The 22,746-nt window shown below is 31.5% G+C and overlaps 3 protein-coding genes across 4 annotated transcripts; 2 read left to right on the forward strand and 1 right to left on the reverse strand.

Moving 5' to 3' along the window:
* Positions 1 to 1,432: 1,432 nt before the first annotated feature.
* On the reverse strand, positions 1,433 to 11,159 carry LOC126742648 (protein arginine N-methyltransferase 6). The gene is made up of 6 exons (XM_050449380.1): positions 10,975 to 11,159; positions 5,876 to 6,112; positions 2,198 to 2,394; positions 2,008 to 2,146; positions 1,643 to 1,947; positions 1,433 to 1,587 (listed from the first exon to the last, which is right to left on the reverse strand). The coding sequence occupies exons 1-6, from the start codon at positions 11,026 to 11,028 to the stop codon at positions 1,449 to 1,451; spliced, it is 1,071 nt and encodes a 356-aa protein (XP_050305337.1). The 5' UTR covers positions 11,029 to 11,159; the 3' UTR covers positions 1,433 to 1,448.
* LOC126742649 (prostaglandin reductase 1-like) lies at positions 6,598 to 8,097 on the forward strand. Its single transcript, XM_050449381.1, has 6 exons — positions 6,598 to 6,787; positions 6,843 to 6,945; positions 7,007 to 7,195; positions 7,262 to 7,535; positions 7,589 to 7,694; positions 7,824 to 8,097. Exons 1-6 carry the CDS (start codon positions 6,682 to 6,684, stop codon positions 8,066 to 8,068), a joined length of 1,023 nt encoding a protein of 340 aa, XP_050305338.1. The 5' UTR covers positions 6,598 to 6,681; the 3' UTR covers positions 8,069 to 8,097.
* A 375-nt stretch (positions 11,160 to 11,534) lies between the features above and the next one.
* Positions 11,535 to 19,646, forward strand: LOC126742650 (lysM and putative peptidoglycan-binding domain-containing protein 3). 2 transcript variants are annotated; one of them, XM_050449383.1, is made up of 4 exons: positions 11,535 to 11,692; positions 11,751 to 11,928; positions 18,827 to 19,106; positions 19,155 to 19,646. In XM_050449383.1, the coding sequence occupies exons 1-4, from the start codon at positions 11,673 to 11,675 to the stop codon at positions 19,346 to 19,348; spliced, it is 672 nt and encodes a 223-aa protein (XP_050305340.1). In that variant the 5' UTR covers positions 11,535 to 11,672; the 3' UTR covers positions 19,349 to 19,646. The 2 variants fall into 2 exon arrangements, with proteins under 2 accessions (XP_050305340.1, XP_050305339.1); XM_050449382.1 differs by having other exon boundaries at positions 11,536 to 11,692; positions 18,827 to 19,646.
* Positions 19,647 to 22,746: the final 3,100 nt, after the last annotated feature.

Genomic DNA, 22,746 nt, shown 5'->3' on the forward strand with positions numbered 1-22,746 from the left:
AATTTTTTAGGCAATAAAAAATGAACAAAAATAATAAATAAATTTATTTATCTGTTTTATTTAATCATATATATATTTAGTATATTTTCTTGTAACCTACTAACCAATGAATTTCTTATACCAACTATATTACTAGCTCCATCCGACGCAGCCAATAATATTTGTTTTATATGGTATTTCGTGTTTCATGAAAAAGCTCCAATAGTTTCGACAGGAACAGGAATTTAGACTAAAAAATTATCTTTTATTTCACTTTTTACACACATTCTCAAAACTAAATTTGGATTAATCGACAATAATGCAAAACTTGTTCTTTTTCATTAATTGAATTAAATGGCATTCTTTTGTTGCTCCTGTAACTTTTTTTATTAACCTAATAACTTTGGTTCCTTTGCCTTTAATTTTTTTTAAAACTGAGTGCTTGCACACGGCATTTATGTAATCAATTAAATGTTCTGTCAAGTTAATGGGAGATCTATCAGTTGCACTAAGCTCCATTTTAATAACGTCGTGCCTAAGCTCCATTTTAATAACGTCTAATTTAATCATAAAATAAAAAGAACTTTCTGATAAAAGATTAAGCGATTTGTGTGGGAAATCGCGGGAATCACATACAAGATGTCTTCCAATAGTTCAACTTTTAGATATTATAGATCAGCATAGACAAGCATTTTTTAAGTAGGGACTTTTGATTTAAGTTTTCTCTTGTTTTGTGGATTTGCTTGGAGTCAATTACCCGAAGTAATTATTACGAAGGGAAAATTATTCTATATGTAAATTTCAAAATGCATGATATTTAGAAGGTAAAACATGAGAACATAAGATTTGTATTAAAACCATGAGATCTCATGCAAAAGCATAAGACTTGGCAGCACTGCGGAGAGGATGTAAAGATCTTGAGATTACCGGACTGGAAGGAGGTTGTGTTGCACAGGGATAGGTGGGGGACCAGTCGTATGAAGGGTTGTGACGTCACAAGAAGAATCATCAGGAAATACTGCTTTTCTAACGTAGTTTAACCAGTTATTTAGAAAAAAAATCATTTTATTACCATCCTTTTCGATTTCTCCGTCTGACATAGGGATGAAAATTGAACTTATATCATTTTTAAATTACCTACCGTATGAGTCATCTGGAAATAATGTTTGTCTGGCGTAGTTTACCCGCTTACATAGAAAAAACATTATTTTATTCCGTTCTTCTCTAATAGCTAGTTCATTTCAGCTCAGGCAAGTTAGAGTTATCGTCAGTAATAAAATAAAATGAGACACCCTACAGTGTAATATTTGTGATTTTTAACAACATTTTACTTTTAATATTTAAGTATAAAAAGAAAGAAGCAAGAAAATAATTCAAAAACATATTTTGCCCATATTTCATTTCCCGAAAATAAAAATTTAGGTCACCAAAATTTCGTGAAATAAAACACAAATTTCTATAAAACAATTTTATTCCGCGCCGTCCCCTTGACCTCTTTCATACTTTTCCAACATGGCGTTTGCTAATATACATTTGGTCATATAACAGGAACAAAACTCCGGATGCTCGACTTCATCGGGATCTAACATTGATAATTCCAGTGTATACCTAAAAAGGAGATTTTATATTTTTTAAAAGAGGCTTAAACTATACCTTAATAGACCTTCTAGAGTTCTCCTCAGATCTTTTCAGCACCAAATCATAACAAATCGGACTGCCTACTTCAACTTTTAAGGAATTTGGCAAACAAATCAAAGTTTGTTTCCAATGGGTCTCGGGCTCGTCGGGTTCGGTGGAAAGTATCACCGGCTCCACACTGCTTGGCCCTTTTTGAAACGGAAAAGTACACGTAAACCATATGCATATCCCTTCATAAGTACTTTCTTTAGTTGCAACGGCAACGTGACTAAATTTGATTTCGTTTAAATCTTCTTTGGTGACTTCTTTGAGGTCGAGCCAGGACACTACCTATATTAGGATTTAAGATTCAGTATTATAAATACTTTATATAATAAACACAGAACAAACCTCTCCCTGAGATAGCAAACAATCAGGATGAACTTTTTCGGTAAGGGGTTTTTTGTATGCTTGTTCCCTTAGTAGCCTTGAAAACGATTCCATATGCACCCCATTCACATTCTCCCAATATTTGTATACTGATGGAACGCTAAAACGTGAAGTTTGTATTATCACAATAATAATTTTAATAATTACTGACCTGCAAGGGGTAGCATAAATACCAGCAGACTCAGGAAACATTAGGCCATCAGGTTTTAAAAATCTGTCTCGAGCTATTATAACAGTATCTAACATTCCTTCATGGAGTAAATAGAATCCCATCCATTCTGATACTATAACGTCAACCTTTTCTGGTATTTGTGAAGTGGTTACATCTTCGATTCTACTATGAATAACCTAAAATTATTTTATCTTAAAAAGCGTTGAAAAGAAGATATTTAGATGTTATTATGTGTTTCTGGTTTAAAAACGGTTAAAATTCCAATAAGAAATGACCGTTAGGGTTAAAAAGAAATTAGATCTAGGGCCAAGTAAGAATTTTTGTACAAAGTAAACTTGTATAATGAGTACAATTTCTAAACAAAGTCCTCTATCATGAATTTTGATCCTAAATATAATGGTGATACTAAAAAAATATTTGGAAAATGGGAAAGGGTAGTTTTTGCAAGGGTGGGGGGTTGTTTTGTGAATAGCTTTTTTGAGGTTATTTTTGTCGCAATGTGAATTTGAAAACTACACACTTTTTCCTACAAAAAAGGTACTTTTGTTGCACATCGCACAGAGCGACGTTTTTCGAGAAAATTAAAGGTAGAGATTTGGTTTTGATGGGTTGCTAACTGGTTAATCAACATAAATTTATGAAAGTTATGGCGTTTCAAAAGTTATCACGTAGTTATTAAATATTTAATTGAAAAATACAAATTTCGTAATTTTTTAAAATATCTTACAGCTTCTAAAAATTAAATAAACTAAATACCAAAATGCTTATACATGATAAGAAATATAAACGATACAAAAAGCTCATAATCCACCTGAAGCCTACTAATTTTAAACTTGTAAAAGTAGAAGTTTTATATTTCTTTAAAGAGATAAATTATTCTATTAGGGAGTACATTATATTATTAAAATAAAATTACTATTTCACTAATTATTTTAATTACTAAACAAAACCTCCCAATCTATGCTGGCCAAATGATTATTAATCGAAAAAATATCACTATTTTTGAAATCATAAAAATACGCCGCATATTTCATTACCTCACAGTCTTCATCACAATAAAGGTCAAAGCTAATACCCGTATGTTGTAAGCTCTCTTCAAAGAGCGTTTCTATTGCAGGTTTGAAATCAATTAGTATTAGTAAATACTACATAAAAAAGATTTCCATTGTTGTTAAAGGTCTTATTTTTTTGAAACAAATTATGAGAACTAATAGTTGACAATAATATAAGTAAATAATGATTTTCCGTGTGCACAAATACTTTATAGCTGCAATCAACACACCACCACACGCACGCATTGCTTAAATTGTTTATACCTGACTCACGGTCACATAAGTAATAATTCAAGTTCGCTACTTCAGCATCAGAAAAGTTGGATGTTAACCAGGTTTTGCTATCATAATAATGTCGTAGCATCAACAACTCAATGCTCGTTGAAAACTTCTTATTTTAGTTCTCATACCAACTATATTAATAGAATAACCAGAAAAGCTTGGATGCAAACCAGCCTTCACTAGAGTATAATTTGATTGACCGGACCTCGAAAATTTTCTCAGAATAGTCCCCTTAGGCCAAATATCAGCTCTCAAAAAATCATGTTTACACTCAGAATGGATGCTTACTTTAAAAGATCTTATCATCTTTGATAGGCAAACTCTTAACCTTAAGATCCCTAAGTTCAGGAACCAACTTTTTGCTATGTTGTCCAATAAAGCTAGGAGCTACGCCCATTCTAACGCGACCCAGATAAGAGTTCCGTCTGTGCAAATTCTGATCCTGCAAAGCCTTCATCTCTTCGGAAATCTGCTTTTCTTATAAGACAGTTGATTATATATTACTTATTGCATTACCGAATTTTGGACAACTGATTTTATGAAAAATCTTACCAGGTACTTGTTGCTATACAAAACAATTTTATACATAAGTTTTAAACTTATTTTCCAGACGTTTTTCAATACCTTACAAGACGTAACTGTTTCCTGGTTATGTAATTTATAATAACTTTACTTGAAGCATTATTCCCACTATTCAATAGCTCCGTAGATACTTTAACCTCAACAGTACTGACCAAATTATTTCCATAATTGAATTTAGTAAATTCGCTTATGCAATCAGTGCACCAGATTAAGACTGTTCTACTTTTAGAAACTGGTTTTGATGAGAGGAACACTGCAACACAAATTAATAAACAACACTGGTTGCCAGTGTTGCCAACTCGGTGATTTTTTAACCAAAAATAGAGTGTTTCAAAGACAATTTAAGGATGAAGTTGAGGAGTGTCTCTATGCTGGTGTATTTTTTATTTTACTTGGAGAATATCTAGTAAAATTAAACATTTTTTTTTTCCTTCTGAACAATGATAAAACGATAAGTTATCAAAAAAGGATTACGTCTGTATGTTATGTTTCCTTGTAACCATTTTTTTAATCTGTTTGGTATCAATTATTGTTTATTTATTTAAAACAAACTTTGCTCTATTTGGGCAATCCACAATCCAATTACTGTTGCAAAATGCTAGCAGAAAAGTCCTTGGGGTTTTGAATTGCGTATGTAGCAGCATATACACGTGATAAATAATCAACGAAAAAAAAATTCAAAAAACCCTGTAAAACCCTTCCTATAATTGTGGAATTCTATTTCCATAAGTGTCGACCTTGTCACTTATTTGCAATTTTAAATCGACTAAAACTCTGTAAAAATCGAATTTTAGACTACATAAACACAATCCCAGAGCTGATTATTTTGAACTAGATATATTTTGCACAAAGGTGGTGCGGTAACATAAGGACAAAAGTATCATTAAATGATAGTGTGGCTGTTATCTTGTTAACTGCTTTCCAATTACTTTTTGAAATAAATTCACTGGATAACGTATTGCGGGAAAGTGCAGGATATCAATGCGAGATAGATTCGAAAGCTACTAGCCTTCCCTCCACTGACCTAATATTTGGCGAAATCTGGAGAGTTCTGAATTTTTAGAATTCTGGAATTTCATAGTTCGCAATACTGAACATGGCAAAAACACTTTATTTTAGTTACTTTGCTTTTTAAATAAATTCAAGGTTTTAACTGAAGGACTGAAAATTGAACTGTAAAAATAAGTTTTTTAGAACAATTAGCATGATGATAATTTAAATAAATAAACTTTAATATCTAAAAACCGCCATGAACAGAACCTGTAATAAGAGAAAAAAATAAATAAAAATTATATTATAAAAGTAAAAATTTTACAAAAAAAAACTATCTAATTTAATGGTTGAAAAACTTAAACATAGTTGTACGTATACGTACGTAGTTCTGATACAAAAGTATATTGAATAAATTAACAGCAGTTCTAGTCCCGTTAGTGCAAAAGAACTTCGGGAATTTTCATTATAATTTTTACAAACAAAAAATTCTTCGGAATAACGTAAGATCACCTGTTTTATTATCATAAGTAATTAGTAAAAAAAATACTAAACGACAAAAGACGTAAGGGTTCCATAATAAAATGTTGCTACATTACCTCAAAAACTACAATAATAAATAATAATAATATTTCAGACTTAAAGGCGCCCAGTTAAAGTTAAACCATTTCCTATGAGATAATTTAGTGAATGAAAAATTCTTATCGTAGAGCATTTTAACAATTTAATATTCAATTTTTTACTCACCTACCTGTACGATATTTTCAACCATATTTTCTCTAACGATGTCCAGAGCCAGTCTATAGGTAGAACTGGCTTCAACTGCATATACCTTCTTGGCACCAGCTTGGGCACAAAAAATTGACAAAATCCCTGTTCCGGCACCAACATCTAAAACCACTTTTCCCTCTATGTCCGCTTTGTTGTTAAATATTGCCTCGCGATAAGCGGTATTTCTTGGTTCATCTTTTAACATCAATTTATGAATCTGGAAATATGTTTTAGTGTATAACAAATTTACTGTTATTTCTGTTTAAATTTAAATATACATATATTTTGCAATTCTTTCATTATTTTACCAAAATTCCTAGTTACTAGTTTTCTTCAATTAAAAGATAAAAATGTACTGCACGTTCAACAAGGAAAATTTATAAATCAGTGCTAATCTATCTTAAGCCTTACTATAATTACATAATTAACGTTTTGAGCCAATCTAAGAACGTTTTTAAATAATACGTATATAAAAAGGAAACCTCTTTTCGATCTTTTAATTACAATAAAACAGAAAAATTCCTTAAAAATTGAAAAAAAGAAACAAAAATTAAAAAGTTTTTAAAAAAATTAAAATAAACCAGTCACTACATTTCTGATAGTATATGTACACCTCATATTAATACACAATTCATAACATGAAACCACTTACTACACAGGTTCAGATAAAAATATTAAAAATAATGATGAAATTCCTACACTATTCAAATTAAGTAAACCTTGAACTGCCAACGTGTTATGAAGCTCACATGTTGTTGATAAATTGCAGTTAGTAAACAGTTTAAAATGGTTAAGGCAAAGGTTTTTGTTTATGCAAATAGATTTGATGGTTTTCCAAAAGAAAGTGACATTCAATTGGTTGAAGAGGAATTACCACCTTTGAAAGACGGAGGTAAATTTATCAAAACCTAAAAATACATTGTTCAATAATTTATAATTCTTCTTAGAGTTCTTGGCCGAAGCCGAATATCTAAGTGTAGACCCATATATGAGGGGTTATGCACCTGCATTAAAGTTAGGTACTACATTTATTGGAGGCCAAATTGCCAAGTAAGAACGTTAGGTTTTTTAAATAAATTTATTACTTAACCTATCTCTTCTTTAACATCAGAGTAATTGAAAGCAAAAATGCCAACTTTCCTGTGGATAAGTACGTATTTGGATCGTTTGGATGGCGGTCACATACAATATCCAATGCTTCTTCTCTTTCAAAGGGTAGGGTAGATATACCACCTCATGTTCTCCCAGATTTTAAGGGTCTTTCTCCATCTTTGGGGCTCGGTGTTCTTGGTATGCCTGGGTGAGTGTCAATATTATATAATATATTATACTAATTTATGCACACATTAATATATATCTTGTCTAGAAATACAGCCTATTTTGGCTTCCTAGAGTTATGTCAACCAAAACCTGGAAATACAGTGGTTATAACTGGAGCAGCAGGGGCTGTAGGTACCCATGTAGGGCAAATTGCGAAGCTGAAAGACTGCAAAGTTATAGGGATTGCCGGCTCTGACGATAAAGGAAAGTGGTTGAAAGAAGAACTTAACTTTGATCACTTTATTAATTATAAAACTGAAAACATTAGGGAATCATTAAAAGAAGTTGCTCCAAAAGGAGTAGACTGCTATTTTGATAATGTAAGTTTGTTATAATAATTTTAGGCTGAGATTCTAATTTGTTGATTTTCCAGGTAGGAGGAGAAATAAGCAGCACCATTTTGGGTCAAATGAATCGATTTGGCAGAATATCTGTTTGTGGAGCAATTTCAGCCTATAATGACAATAAACCCACCAAAGGTAAGTAGGTACTTTTATTCTCATGTGAAACTATATAAAAAGATCATATGAAAATTATTCATTAACTTTAAAAAAATCATTAAGACTGATTTTCAGATTTTCTAACATTAGATAACCATATATTTTTAGCTAGTATAGTACAAGGACATATGGCCCTTAAAGAACTAAAAATGGAAGGGTTTATTGTCACAAGATGGGCTGATAGATGGATGGAAGGTATTAACCAAAATATGCAGTGGGTCCAAGAAGGAAAAATTAAATATCGAGAGACAATTACTGATGGTTTTGAAAATATGTTTAAGGCATTTACTGATATGCTAAAGGGTGTTAATTATGGAAAAGCAATTGTAAGAGCCAAGGCTTTAGTGAAGTAAAGAAGCGAAATATAGTTTTTACAGAAAAATATATTTTATTTGGTTCCTTATATTATTAAATAAGTTTAGTCTTGACAGCTCCCTTATTGCCATTAATAAATATTATCTCATAATTATCTGATAGAAGAATGTGCTATTGTAAACAACTTAGATTACACTGTAGTGTAATCTGTTTGTAGTGTTCACCCTCAAGCTTAATTACAGAATTATCTACTATTTCACTCGTGACATAAATATTTATTTAAATGACGATGATTCTTTAAATACTACCCTACTTGCAAATATGCTGGTAATATTATATGGATTAAATAAATATGAATGTTAAAGAACCAACTCGAATTACAGCTAATTCTTCAACTTTGATTTTTGTGAGTTCAGTTTGGAATGCAGGGAGGCTATTGGCTGCCCTACAAATATTTTAGGAATGCCAAGGCAAACATCCAAAAGTAATTCTGGTAGAATATATAGTAATGGAAATTTTTAGATGTTTTAGGGTTTATGTAATAAAGTAAATTGGCCAAAAATTTAAATCGTAGTTTGATGCTATTGCTGATTTTTACAGGCAACCCAATTAGCTAGTTAACAACAATAAGTTAAGAAACTAATAAGACTAGGAATAATAAGATGCGGCTCCAGCATCTAGTTTAGGAAAGGAACTAGAAAAAATATTAAAGGATAAAATCTCTTCTGAAACACTCTTGATAGCTACCTGATAAGTCTCTAGATGCCCTCTCAATTTCTATCAATACTTCTTGGTTTGAAGGTGTATTTCCTCCTTGTTTGAAGTCTTCTTTGGTATTTCCCATATTCAAGGGTAGTGAAACTGACAATCCACCTAATTACTGCCCAATCTCTCAAAATTCACTTCCAACCATATCTATTTACCTATATACCCATCTACAACCTATTTACTCATATTACATACACCCTTCAGTTGCCCATTCTACATTCAGAGCAAGTGAGAAGTTATTTTATTTACTTGGGTAAAAAAATTTTCAATCACCTTCCTCTTCATTTAAGAAAACTTACCTCTTATTTTAAATTTAAAAACTATTTAAAAATATTGTTAGTTACTAAGGCATATTATACATTAGACAAGTTTTTTAATGATGTTTTGTCCTGATTACGAAATATGTATGTATGATTTGAAAAAAAAATATTTATGCTTTCTGATGTCTATTAGTCCTAAGTTTTACTGACTTAGATTTAATAAGGCTTTGTCAATAACTCTGGTTGGGACAATAAAGCTACTTTTTGAATTTGAATTTTTGGAATTTCAATATCTTAGGTCATGTAAAGACCGGTCAAGAAAAGAGTCTGCAATTATCTTCACAATTATAACTGTAAGACAATTTGGGTTTCAAACATCTAAGAGCATTCAGGATGCCATTTAGGTGCAATTTCCTTAAAAGTATTTATCTTGGTTTGAGTGAAGGTAGAGCATTGGCAGTGGTCTTTTGTGATCTGTCAAAGGTCTTTGATTGTGTGGACATGAAATTCTGCTGTTGAAGATGAAAGAAAAGGTATGACTTTCATGAAGTAGCATACCCCTGGTTAATATCTTACCTTAACCTGTTGTGCACTCAGGTAAGCAATCATCGACTTTTCTCAAGCCTCTATTCCTCAAGGCTCTGTTCTTGGGCTAATCTTGTTCTTACTTTATGTAAATGACCTTGTTAAAATTAATATCTCTAGAGAAATCACACCCTTACATACACATAAATCTGGTGGAAAAAAAGGGAAATTGTAGGGCTACATGAAACTATATCAAAAGATCTCAAGGTCAGTAGAGGTTTACCTGTAATCATATTTATTTTAATCTGAGTAAGACTCACATAATTTAAATGTAACCTAATGTGGTCTACTTTTGGCTGGTGATCCATTGCCAGAAACTACAACATCTAAATTTCTAGGTATTCTAATTGACCAAGAATAATTGTGTTTTGAGGATCAGACTAATAGTAAGGGAAGAATTGGGTCAACAACTGGTATGGACAGTTTATTTCTCGTTACTTGAGTCTTACCTTAGCTGGAGTGTTGCTAATCAGTGCCTTTATTGTGAATATAATCACTTTACTTTCATCAAGTTCACTTTATTGTCAATGTAACTCAAAGAGAATCTTGCAGATAATATTAGGACTCGACAAATTTTAGCTCATACCTCCCTTTTCAAACTAAAGAGTTCTTCTTTTATCTTTAAAAACTGTAATGCTCTCTGGGGGGCCTATTCCTTAATATGAGACATGTCAAGCTCACTTTTTTTCTATACTGATTCCCAAATCTTCCTTAGTAAAAAAAGCCCAGATTTATGAGGGTCAAAAATCTTTAATGTTTTAACAAGTTTTACAATGATTTGCTCGATTAAGACTTTTTGCTGCCTATTAAAAAAACTATTTTACATAGGGCATATTACAATATGGATGAATTCTACCAAGATATACTTTAACATTAAATCTGTAATTTTGTTGTTCATTACAATTAGATGTACTATGTGATATACTATATTATGCTGTATGTATGTATAATGTTATTTATATCTACATACTTACCATACTGCCTGTAACACAGAGCATGAGTGTGAAAAAATTAAAAACGTGTATAAGACTGAGTTTAAAAGAGACCAATTAATTTTCAGTATTATGTTCTGTGAGAGTTCAGGTCTAGGTTTATACATTGACAAAAAACATCAAAGAAAATACACTTTTTATTCAAGGCATTCCTCTATGTGGGTTGTACAACATCAAAGTTCATTAAATTTTCAGAGAGTTAAATAGTATATTTAAACACTTTACATGGGGTCCCCTATTTAACTCTTTTCATTACATAGTTTTATGTAAAAGAAAATATCTTTTTCCATAAAGTTAAAATTAAAAATGATGTTTTGAACTTTATTAATGATTTCTTACCTCCAAGTCCTCATAGCTTTTGAAATAAAGATCGTTTGGATCATCGACTTCCATTATAGGTGTTAATTGTTAAGTAACAAATGCAAAATATTAATTAAATAGTCTTTTAAAATCAATGGCTCATTTATCCTTTCTACAAAAAGAATGTTTTAAAGCATACAAACAACATAACCACAAAACATAAACATAACCACAATCATAACCATATAACCTAAAAAATTTGACATTTTCAATGGTAGCGCTTATCCATTCGAATCCCGGACCTTTAGCAATCATGCCCACTTTTACGTTTGTTTTAAATTCTTTCTAGTTTCTCCCTAATACACGGAAGCTTAAGATTAGTTAAAATAAGAATCAATGACATTAAGAATCTCATAAATAATTTCAAAGGGTTTCAGCAAACAGAAAGCCTATTTTTTTTTCTTTTACATTATTGCTGTTCTTTATATTAGCGTGAATACCATTACCCCACACCCTGTGTATAAATCGGAATTGATAAACAATTCATTTTTGTATGTTGTTCATTAAAACCAAATAGAAAACACCATAAATTCCAAGAAAATCTGACAGTGACAGGCTCTGGTCCTAACCTCACTTTATTGTGATGACGTTCTTTTGTTTAGATTGGAAGTTGATTTGTTTTATAAATAGAAATAAGATATTTTCCAAATTTCATATAGGATAAAACCTCAAGGAAAATGATGAAACAAAGACAAGGGTAAGAACATTGATCAGATCCTTACGGGCTAATTTTCTAAGATCTATGTTCTTTATAGATCTAAATACTATAGACGTCTAGACAAACGGGATAAGGACAGTGGAGACAGCAGTGAAGGCGAAGAGACTGAACTCTTTGTCAAAAATAAGTCTCCTAGACGAGAGATTCCCACTGTTGAGAAGATTGTGGAGGAAAATGATACTTTGCAATCTTTGGCCATTCGTTATAGATGCAGTGTAAGTTTTGTAATATCACTTTAACTATAACCAGATGTTGAATGGTTTTCAACAAGTGTCTTTCTATAAAGTAAAACCTAGATGTTAAGGTGAATTCTTTATGTCTTTTTTGCTTATCTCTAATGTTAAGTCATTTGTGGAAAAGTAATAACTTGGATGTTTTCAAGTTATTATATTAACTGTGTAAATTGTGATGGTATTTTTGCATTTTTAAGAAGAGTTTTTTCTAAAAATTTGTGTTTTTTGAGGATGAAAGATTTCAATTCTTTTTCTGTACTGCAAGGGTATTGTATTATACAAATTTTTAGCCAAATCAGTGGGCATCTCTTAATACTTTAATATATTTTCCTAATGTATTTATTTAAAAGCAATTTTTAATATTTTTAAAAATTGGTTTTGACCTAATTATTTATTATATATAATTATTAAATATAACAAGAATTTTGATATGCTTAACACTCATTTAATCTTAAACTAAAATATGTATAAAAGAAGAAAAATTACAATAGCTCTTACTAAAAACATCACTATTATACAAATTATTTTTATAAATTACAAATTATGTAGGGTCAATTGTCCAGTTATTGACCAGTTAAGGAGAGAGTTAAAACATAAAAAAATAGTTAAAACTTTGAGAAATAGATATTTAATGTATTTCCGCTTTACCATTTTATGCAAGTTTAGTAATTTTTCTCAGCTTTTTGCACTATTAGGATTCATGCTAAGTAAAAAAAAAATCGGTCTTGCTTTGTAAGTGAAAAGAAAAAAATAATAGATTGAAAAGACCTACAATTTTTAGTAATTGACCAATTGATGCTAATACTTGACCACTATATTTTCCAGTAATTGACCATTCTTTTATTGAATAATTATTGAACAAATTCATAGAAGCCAAACGGCACTTGCAATAAAACACAAGACAAATTTCGAAGATTTTTATTAAAGGTGATTATAAATAATTAAGTTTTGTTTTAAACAGAAATAGGTTTAGAAAACTTATATTTAATTCTATCCTCAGTACCAATTAGTTCTGGGGTTTCCAATACACATACTATTTGAGACTTATCAATAGCACTCACATCATTTTCAATAACAGAAAAAATAGTCTTACAATCCCCGGTTGGTCTTAAGGCCTGAACTTCTATTTCTTCTTCACTAAAAAAGTTCTGTAATATACAAACATAATAATATGTTTTCTTCTTTCCAGGAAAAGCAGCAATAATAAATTCTCCTTTTCTTCTTAGGTCATTGAAGTCTTCTGGCAAATCCTCATTACTTGAACCTGAAGAACTCCATTCTTCATTTTCACTTTCAGAAGTTGAGCTTACCTTTTTAATTTTTTTTGGTTTTGGTGGTGTTTTTACTGCTTTTTCTAATTTTTCTTCTTTTTTTCTTTTTCTTGTAAGTGCTCTTTGTGTCTTTGTTTCCTCCTTTTCTCTTTTCGTCATGAAATGAAATCCATTTTTTTGATGTCGCAGCATATGGCAACCTTTCTCTATATTTTGTTTTAGCCATGAACTCATTTTTTTCAGGAGTTTCCTTGGGCCATAAAATATAATCTAAAAATGCCGAACTAATATTTCATGAATCAACAACAATAGTACCACTTAAATCTGAACCTAAAACAGGACTTTGAGGTTTTACCAGAGACAAGTTGTTAGGTGTTGAAGAACTAGGCTGAGAAGGAGAGAAATAACAGGATGACTCCTTATATCCATCAGAATTGATTTTATTGAGAGTTCTATTTTGTGAATGTGTACTTGGTGTTGCACTAGTTGAATGTGGTGAAGAATCTCTTTGATGTTGATGTAAATTTGGTTTTTTCATTGAAGTTTTTTGTTGAATTTTAACTATTTTAGCAATGGGGGAAGATGGCAATGGTAAGGTATATTGGTTACCATTTTTGTTTTCTTTGATTTAGGCATTTTTACAACTCAATCTCAGTTTTTTCCAAACATAAAATAACTCCTTAGCAGATTCTTCACCTCTCCACTTTCCTGTGTCAGGTAAAGCTTCCCTAAATTCATTAACTCTTTTAGGTAACATTGTTGACTCTAAGCATAATAAATGCGGCACGTCGAATTCAGAAGCTTTACTAGCTTTATCAGGTTCTTCATTTGAATCCATTAACAGTCCAAATTTTCTAAACTCTATCCTAGAGGCAATCCTAGTTAACAGTTGCTGAATTGCCACATCAGAAATTTTAAATCCAAGGGTTTCTTATTTGATAGTGGGATTTATTATAGTGGAGTGTTGAACCTACCGAATGATCAGATATACTACATATAGCTTTAAGTAAAAAGATCAGACAAGAAACTATCTATTTCTTCTCCAAGGATTCCAATCAATATTTATAACAAATTAGTAGAAGGATATGATAAAATCACCGTAAGCACCATAGAAAATGTGATGCTGTTAAGGACTTAAAAATTAACAAGGCTGTAGGATCTGACAATCTTCTCACCTTACATAATCAAAGGAATGGTTGGATTTTTTGTTTAACCAATTTATGGAAACAAGTAAAAATATGTCCTGTGTTTAAAAAAGGTGATTCAGTGATGATATTCAAAATTATAGACCATTGCTATTTTGTCATGTCCAGCAAAGATACTTGAAGCCATAATATGTAAGAATATTTATAGCTTTGTTAAAACATAAGTCAGGAATTAGCAATATGGTTTTTTAAAGAAAAGGTCAACTGCATCCAACTTGGCTAACATAACTTAATATATTGCTGAAAGTCTTGATAAAAATTCTCAAGTGGATGTAGTTTTCATTCTTCTTTTCTCGCCTCATGTGGTGTGCCACAGGGCTCAAATTTAATGTTCATTTTGTTTATCAATAATTGAAATAATCACTAATTCTAAAGTTCTGTTATATGCAGATGATATGAAACTTTATGCAAAAATTAATAATGTGAAAGTTGGGAAATGTAATGTTTTGTAATATAAATAAATGCTAAGTAGTGAGTTTTTCCCAACAAAATAACTCAATTCAATATCAGTATAGCATAAATGGGGTAATTTTATCTTGATTAGATGAAATGCTAGATTTGGGTGTTACTTTTGATGCACAGCTCAATTTTAAAACTTATATTTAACTACCACTTTATACCATTATAAACAGGGCAACAAAATTATATGGGTTTATAGTAGTAAGAGTTTTACCAATACTAACTGTGTTACACAGAGTGTACACACAGCACAACTCTCTATGTGTCATACATAAGAAGTATTTTGGAGTATTGTTTCATTGTTTGGTGCCCTTGTTACAACCTGCATATTTTAAATATCAAGAGGGTGCATAATAAACTATTCAGATATAATAATAATAATAATAATGACAATAATAATAATAATAATAATAATAATAATAATAATAATAATAAGCCTTTATTTCCAACAGGCAACTTGCCCAATAACAGGAAACAGTTGCAAAACAATGAAAAATATAGTTAAAAAACACACACAAACAAACCTACAAAAAATGAAAAGAAAAGAAAAAAAGTAAAGTAAAGTCACAATCTCAAAAGTTATCCAAAAAATTAGAATAAATAACTATTAATATGATATAAAAACCCAATTATAAAAGTTTAATAAGATAATCACATATTCAACAAAATGAAATTAAATTAACTGCAATATACCTACTAACTATAACTTAAACACATGGGTCTTAATCCCAAGAGTAATGATCCACCAAGATAATGACAATCACATGAACCGGAGAGAAATTTATATTGCACATGTGACAGATCCGATTAAATATAGAGCATATTGTATATAGTGGCGATTTCAACAGGATGTTAGTATGAGGCCTTGGCAGAAAGAATGTTAGGGGATGTCTAGCATTCAGCCTAGGCACCATGAAACGTACACCAGAAAAAAGTACAGGACTATCAATGAATCCATTCATTAACCCATGCAGGAATTTTACAGAGAAGATCATTCTTCTGAGATGTAATGGATGTAGATTGAAGCGTTCCAATAGTTGCGGATGATCAAACCCTCTTACCGGATATATGCCATCCTGCCTCAAAAACTTAGCAAATCTACGCTGGACAGATTCAAGGAGACCAACATGATTCTGATAGAGCGGGGTTCCATATAATGCAGCCAAACTCCAGTTTTGATCTTACAAAGCAACAGAAAAGCAGTCTTAATGTAGATTCCAAAGTAAAACTCTGAGAACTTCTAATTATGAACCCAAGCCTTCTCAGGGCTGACTTGACTATGTTGTTGAAGTGTGGAACGAATGTAAATTCAGAGTCAAAGGTGATACCAAGATCAGTAATTTGCTCTAATCTACTCAAAATAGTATCATTAATAAAGTAATTAAAATTTAAGGGTGTTTTTGATCTAGAGTAACTGACCACACTACATTTAGCCGCATTCAAGCCTAACCTGTTAACAGCGCACCATACCTCCAATGTATTTAGACAGTTCTGAAGAAAAACACAATCCTCCAAACCATATACATTTAAATATAGCTTCAAATCATCGGCAAAAGCCAGCCGATGACAAGTGAGTGACTCAGTCAAGTCATTCATAAAAAAACTAAACAGGAGCGGACCCAGGTTCGAGCCCTGTGGCACACCCGACGTTACGTTAAAAGGTTCCGATTTAAAGCCCTCATATTCAACATATTGAGATCTACCAATCAAGTAGGAATGAAATAAATTAAATAATCTCCCTGAAAAACCATACTGAGTTAATTTATGCAGCAAAATATAGTGATCTAGCTGATCAAAGGCTTTTTGGAAGTCATATTGGAATCGGTGGAAGATACAGTATCGGACAAAATTAGAGAGACTCGACTACTTACGTCTTTTATGTAAGATAAAAATGATTAAATTCCTCTTTTTTTGCTGAAGGATGTTATGTTTTGAAGTAGTTTAAAAAGGCACTAAAATAAATTTAAAAAAAAAAAACATTTCTCAGGATTTATTAGGAAAAATAAAAAAATGCAAAAAATTCTGTGCGACAAAATTAGAGAGACTTATCCTTAAAGTACATTTGTACCCTATACTAATGAAACTAACCTAATACTTTGTCCAGTACCCTTTATTCTGGATAACTTTTTCACATCTATTCGGCATCGATCCAATGAGATTCGAAATTACAGCCGGATCCATTGATTTCCAGGCATTCTCGATTTCTTCAAATAATTGAGCACGATTCCCGATGTTTTTAGTGCGAATCTTTTTCTCTATAATCTCCCAAAGATTTTCAATTGGGTTCAAGTCCGGCGATTGTGGTGGCCATTTTAAAACTTGAATTTTGTTAGCCAAAAACCATTCCTTCACAAGTTTGGCCGTATGTTTGGGGTCGTTATCGTGTTGGAACGTATTTGTTAGCGGCATTTCCCATTCGGCGTAAGGCAACATTACATCTTCCAGTAAAGTCCGATACATAAATCTATCCATAGTGCCCTCAATTTTGTGGATAGGACCCATTCCATAACCCGAAAAACAACCCCAAACCATTAAATTGCCACCTCCGTGCTTCACAGTACCAGAAACATATTTTGGATCAAGCCTTTTGTTTGCTGAGCGATGTACGAACTGCGCTCCATCACTTCCAAAAATATTATATTTAGATTCGTCACTAAACAAAACCTTATTCCAGTCCTTAGCTGTCCAGTAACGGTGACGTATTGCAAATAACATTCTAGCAGCTACATTTTTTTTTTGATAGATGGGGTTTTTTTGCTGGTCTCCTTCCAGGAAGCCCCGCCTCCACTAATCGCCGCTGCACAGTCCTGGATGAAACCCCAGGCGCCTCCAATTCAGCCAAAATCTGTGTTGAAGATAGACGCGGATTATTCTGACTTAGTCGTTTAATTCTCCTGTCCAGCAGTACTGAGGTTTTTCTCTTGCGGCCACCTCTTTTAAGGTTTGTCACTCTTCCACGGAGCTGATAATTTTTTATTGTTCTGGAAACCATTTGTTTACTGACGTTGAATTGCTCTTTTATTAATTTTTGTGAGCGACCTGAGTTATAGGCTTCTATAATTTTTTCTTTTAGGTCTATGGAATAATGTTTACCACGAGGCATTGCTAATGATATTCTCAAACTAATAAACAGAAATTAAACTAATCGCGACTTCAGCGAAACTAAATACAAAATGAGTCTCTTTAATTCTGTCGCAGTAATTTTTTATCAATGTTAAAAACATTCTTTAAATAAATGTAAACATGAGCTACAAAAATGAATTGTTGATAATAGAATTCTTGTCAACTCCGGTATACACTGCTTAACAAATATTAATATTATTTCAAGTACATAAAATTGGAGTTGGCAAATAGAGAAGCCTCTCTAATTTTGTCCGATACTGTATATTAACTACATAGATACAGATACATACAAGCTGTATATTCCCAAATTGGAGATTACGAATAAATTTAATTTATTGAGTCTGGAAAGGCGAAGAAAGTTAGCATGTCTGACATTTTGATCTAAATTAATTAAAGGTGAAAGACAATCTCAATTTGTTGGGTATGATAGCTCTTAATGTACCTGTGTACTGGACAAGATGTCTATTGCTGTTTACAGTGGAGTGTGCTCGAATCAAGTATTACCTAAATTCTCCTGTATTATCCATCTGTTGCCTCTACAAAAATTTGGAAAGTAAATATGGTATTTTAATACATCAATTACTTATTTAAGGCAAATAGTATAATAGGAATACTGTAAATTATTTGCCTGCCTTGTATCCTACTCTATAATTGATTTTTTACTGTAGAGTTTCTAAATAAATAAATAAATCTTTCACTTTTACTGTTTTTTTTTTTTAAATTAAAATTTGTAGGGTAAATCTATCAAGAAATCTATATCATCAAAGTTTAATTTTAAATTATTCATTGGTGTTTTTTTATGTCTAATTATCTTTATTTCAGATAGAAGAGCTGAAGAGACTAAATAATATCCATAAAGAAAATGAAATATTCGCTAGAAGAGTTGTAAAAGTGCCTCACAGGCCCTTTTTAGAAGCCTTAGCACCAGTACATATTAGTGGAACATGTTCCCCAGTAAACTCAAATAATCCTGCAACAGCAAAACTGATTGACATAGATGTTTTGGATTCAAAACTGACAGAACATCAACAAGAAGAAAATTTAAGTGAAGTAAATCAAATAATTTTTAATAGTAATATTGCCCATAAAGAGTCTGAGACAAGTAAGGTTTCTTCAGCAGTATACACAGATGAGCATGTCCACCTTCTAGGTCCACCAGGTATTCCTCAACCAGACCCAATAGTATCAAGATTAAGTTGTAGTGGCTCAGATTGTGATATACCATTTCCTGCACTTATTGTTTTTATTATTTGTCTTATAGTTGCTATACCATTTATTTTGGTATTTTTCGCTGTTGAACAACACGAACATCATTTGAATCACACTACTGAAAATGGATCATGATATTAGTAGATTTTATATTTGATATTTACATATTTTGCTTCCATTAGTTGTGTTAATTTTTTATGATTTGATACATCTTGGGTGCTAATAATGTTATGGATTTTTTTATATTTGGCACATTAATATATTACCAAATATCCTAGTTGCTTTAAGTGCTACTAAAGGTTGATCATATGTGATATCTGTAAGTTAGTGAATATAACTTTATGTTAAAAATAATTATGTAAGGATATCAATAATAAGTATAGAAGTTTTTTAGTGAGATATATATATAAATATAGTTTTTATATAAATTGAATTTTTGTTACTTAGTTTATCTTATTTATTAAGTACAATATTTCTCCAAATGAAATGAATAATAGGTAAAAATATTAGAACATATCAGTAAAAATGATTAATGGGTTTTATTAACCTAATGTTCTGGACTAAAAAGTAATGTCCTCGTTGCTTCAGGTATATTACATTATAATAATTATAAAGGTATTATATTTATTTGTACATGGCATAAGTGGCATTTAATTTAACTAGAAATAAAAGACAAATCAACATTTTCAGGTTTTAGTTTAGTACTATCAGTATCATTGTAGAGTGAGTGAAAAAAAAGTTATTTGGAATACAGGGTCTTCCAATAGGCATTTCCGCACTTTGACTGTTGATACTGGCCAAATTAAACTTATTCCGTCTGTTTTGCTAAATCACGCCATGAACGGTGATAGCATTGAACAATACGTGCAAATGATAAAATTCTTTTATCAAAATGGTTGTTGTGGGAGCTTCGCCCATTCTACGGTCGCCCTATAAACGTCCTACCGAGAGGAGTATTTGCAGTATGATGGTTAAATTGAAGTCCACTGGTTCGGGAGAATGCGAGACATTCGATTTTACGTCACTAACATGAACTCGACCTTTTGCAGACCACAACTTGCTAAATTTTGCGACGTGAATCTCCATTCGTACAAAATTAAACTGACTGACTGGAGCTGAAGGTAAACGACTATAGAACTACGACTAATAGTCGAATTCGGGACGATACCAATCCACATGTGATCCAATTTAATACATTCGAAAAATCAATACCTCTTTGAGAACGACGTTGGCCAGGCCGTCAACAGCAAGTGGTATAAGTCGATGATCAAATTCTATTCACCTGAATTGAATGACGTGGTTTCAACTAGACAGCGCTACGTGTCTCACACTGGACACCGACAATACGCGATTTGACCTCGTTGGACTTTTTCTTGTAGAGTTTTCTCAGGTGGCAGGTATCTTAAACCACAGAGACCAACTTAACGCTTCTCATCGGTCAAATTTGTCAAAATTAACTGCGGCGGACAATTGCACAATGTTATATTTCGTACGTAAGGGCATCAAACGAATAAAAAAAATCGATATTATCTCATACACATTTTGTTTTATTTAAATTAAGAGATAGGAATAGAAAGCCCGTACACAATATCGCAAAAGTTCAACTGGGGATAGGACAAAAGTACGGTTTTATTAATAATAAGTGAATATCATAAGAATGGTTGATGACCTTTATTTAGTAAATAGCTTTTATTAGCGTTGATTACCTGCTATGATTTTAAATTATTGAATTTCAGGCAGATAAGGACTTTATTAAGGATTAATCATCAGGATTGTAATAACTTTAAAATTTATTCCGACCATTTTTTTAAGCAAAATGAAATAACCCTGACTCAAACCTGAAAAATCCTGAGTCAACATTTAGGCTTATTGAAATTCTACGACTAAAACATCAGGTTCTGTTAGAACAAACCTATCTGCGTTTTTCCCAAAACCAAGAAAATTAGTTTCAGATGACCAATTTGTTTATAATGAAATTCCAGTTGCAAGTTCAGAGGTTATATCTATACTAATGGTATATCCACTTCAACTATCTAATCAGGTAATGTCCAGTCAAATTATCGATCATCAATCAGAGGTCTCGTATTACAATATTCCCACAAATTGTGTTCGTAAATATTCTTCTCTCTTAGATAATAGAAAAGACATCCTTGCAAAAGCTGGTCTTTGAAAAGATATAGCTTAACTTATGAGTAGCAAAAAAAGAGCACATATATATTGCTTCTTTAAAGTCTCTTTTTAATGATGGAACGTTTCAGTTTATAGAAGAGAATCTTAATGAAATAACTAAAGGATTCATTAACTCTCAATTGCTAAATGCAAATCGTCCACCTTCTGGTCGAAGGTGGTAGGTGAAAGATACTTTACTTAGATGTTTTACAGCGTTTGCCTCCTCCATTCTTAATACTATAGTCAAGGCAAATGCTCGATCAACTATTTACAAAAATTTAAGAGACGAGAATACTATGACTATACAAGAACAATCTATTGTAGTGAAGCCTATGTTAAAAAAACAAAACAAAAATAATAATTCCAGGTTTCTCCGAAAAAATTTAAAACTTAATTTTTATTGCCATTTGTGTCAATCATGTAAGATTATTATGCTAAAACTTTATCTATGATATTTTTTTTAATGTAAATATTCACTAAATGATCTCTTTGACTTACTTTAACTCAAAACAAAGTGAACAACTTTTGAGCAACTTTAGAGGCACTACATAATTCTATGTATACTTCTTAGCGTCTACTGTTCAATCTTTTATTATTTGACGTACAACTTCCCAGCTTTTACATCTTTAACTTTTTGACCTGAATTAATGCAGACTACACCAGCAACTTATTAATAAGCCATATATGTTCCAGTATATCCCTATTTCTTTTATGCAGAATTTATGTCAGTTATATTAGTATTTATATTTATTTATAGTGAAATTAAACATCTGCAGAATCATATTAAATTTTTGTACAAACTAATTTATAGTGGCGGATTCATTATAAGGGCAACTTAGGCCATGGACTGGAGAGGCAGAATTTAGGGGCAATTTAAATATGGAAAAACTATATATTTTTTGCATTGCATTGAGAATGTTTTTTTCAACTCTCTACTTCAAACGATCTTAATTGGTGTTGAGGGTATTCAGATTTATGCCTGAATTCATTTCTTCACAATATATTGTGAAGAAATTATCCGTGATTTTGCAGCTAAAAAAACAAAACGCAAAAACCTGAGTATTAGAAAAAGGAGTTATTGACTTGGCTGTATTAATTTGAATAAAATAAATGAGATTCCAAGCATTGTTTTTTTATTCATGTAATCCTCTTAAAATAATCAACAATTTTATTGATTAAGCACTAAGTTCCAAATTGCCTAGGGGCAGCAAAAGTTCAAATCCGCCACTAATAATTTACTTATTTCAGTCTTTGGGATACAAACATCAGTCATCTAATATCTAAGACTAGAATCGTTGATTGAGAATATCGTTCTTTCCCATTATAAATTAACGGTGGTAATTATATACATATTGTATTAAAAT

This window comes from Anthonomus grandis, chromosome 12 (genome assembly GCF_022605725.1).
Source record: "Anthonomus grandis grandis chromosome 12, icAntGran1.3, whole genome shotgun sequence".
Lineage (NCBI taxonomy): Eukaryota > Metazoa > Arthropoda > Insecta > Coleoptera > Curculionidae > Anthonomus > Anthonomus grandis.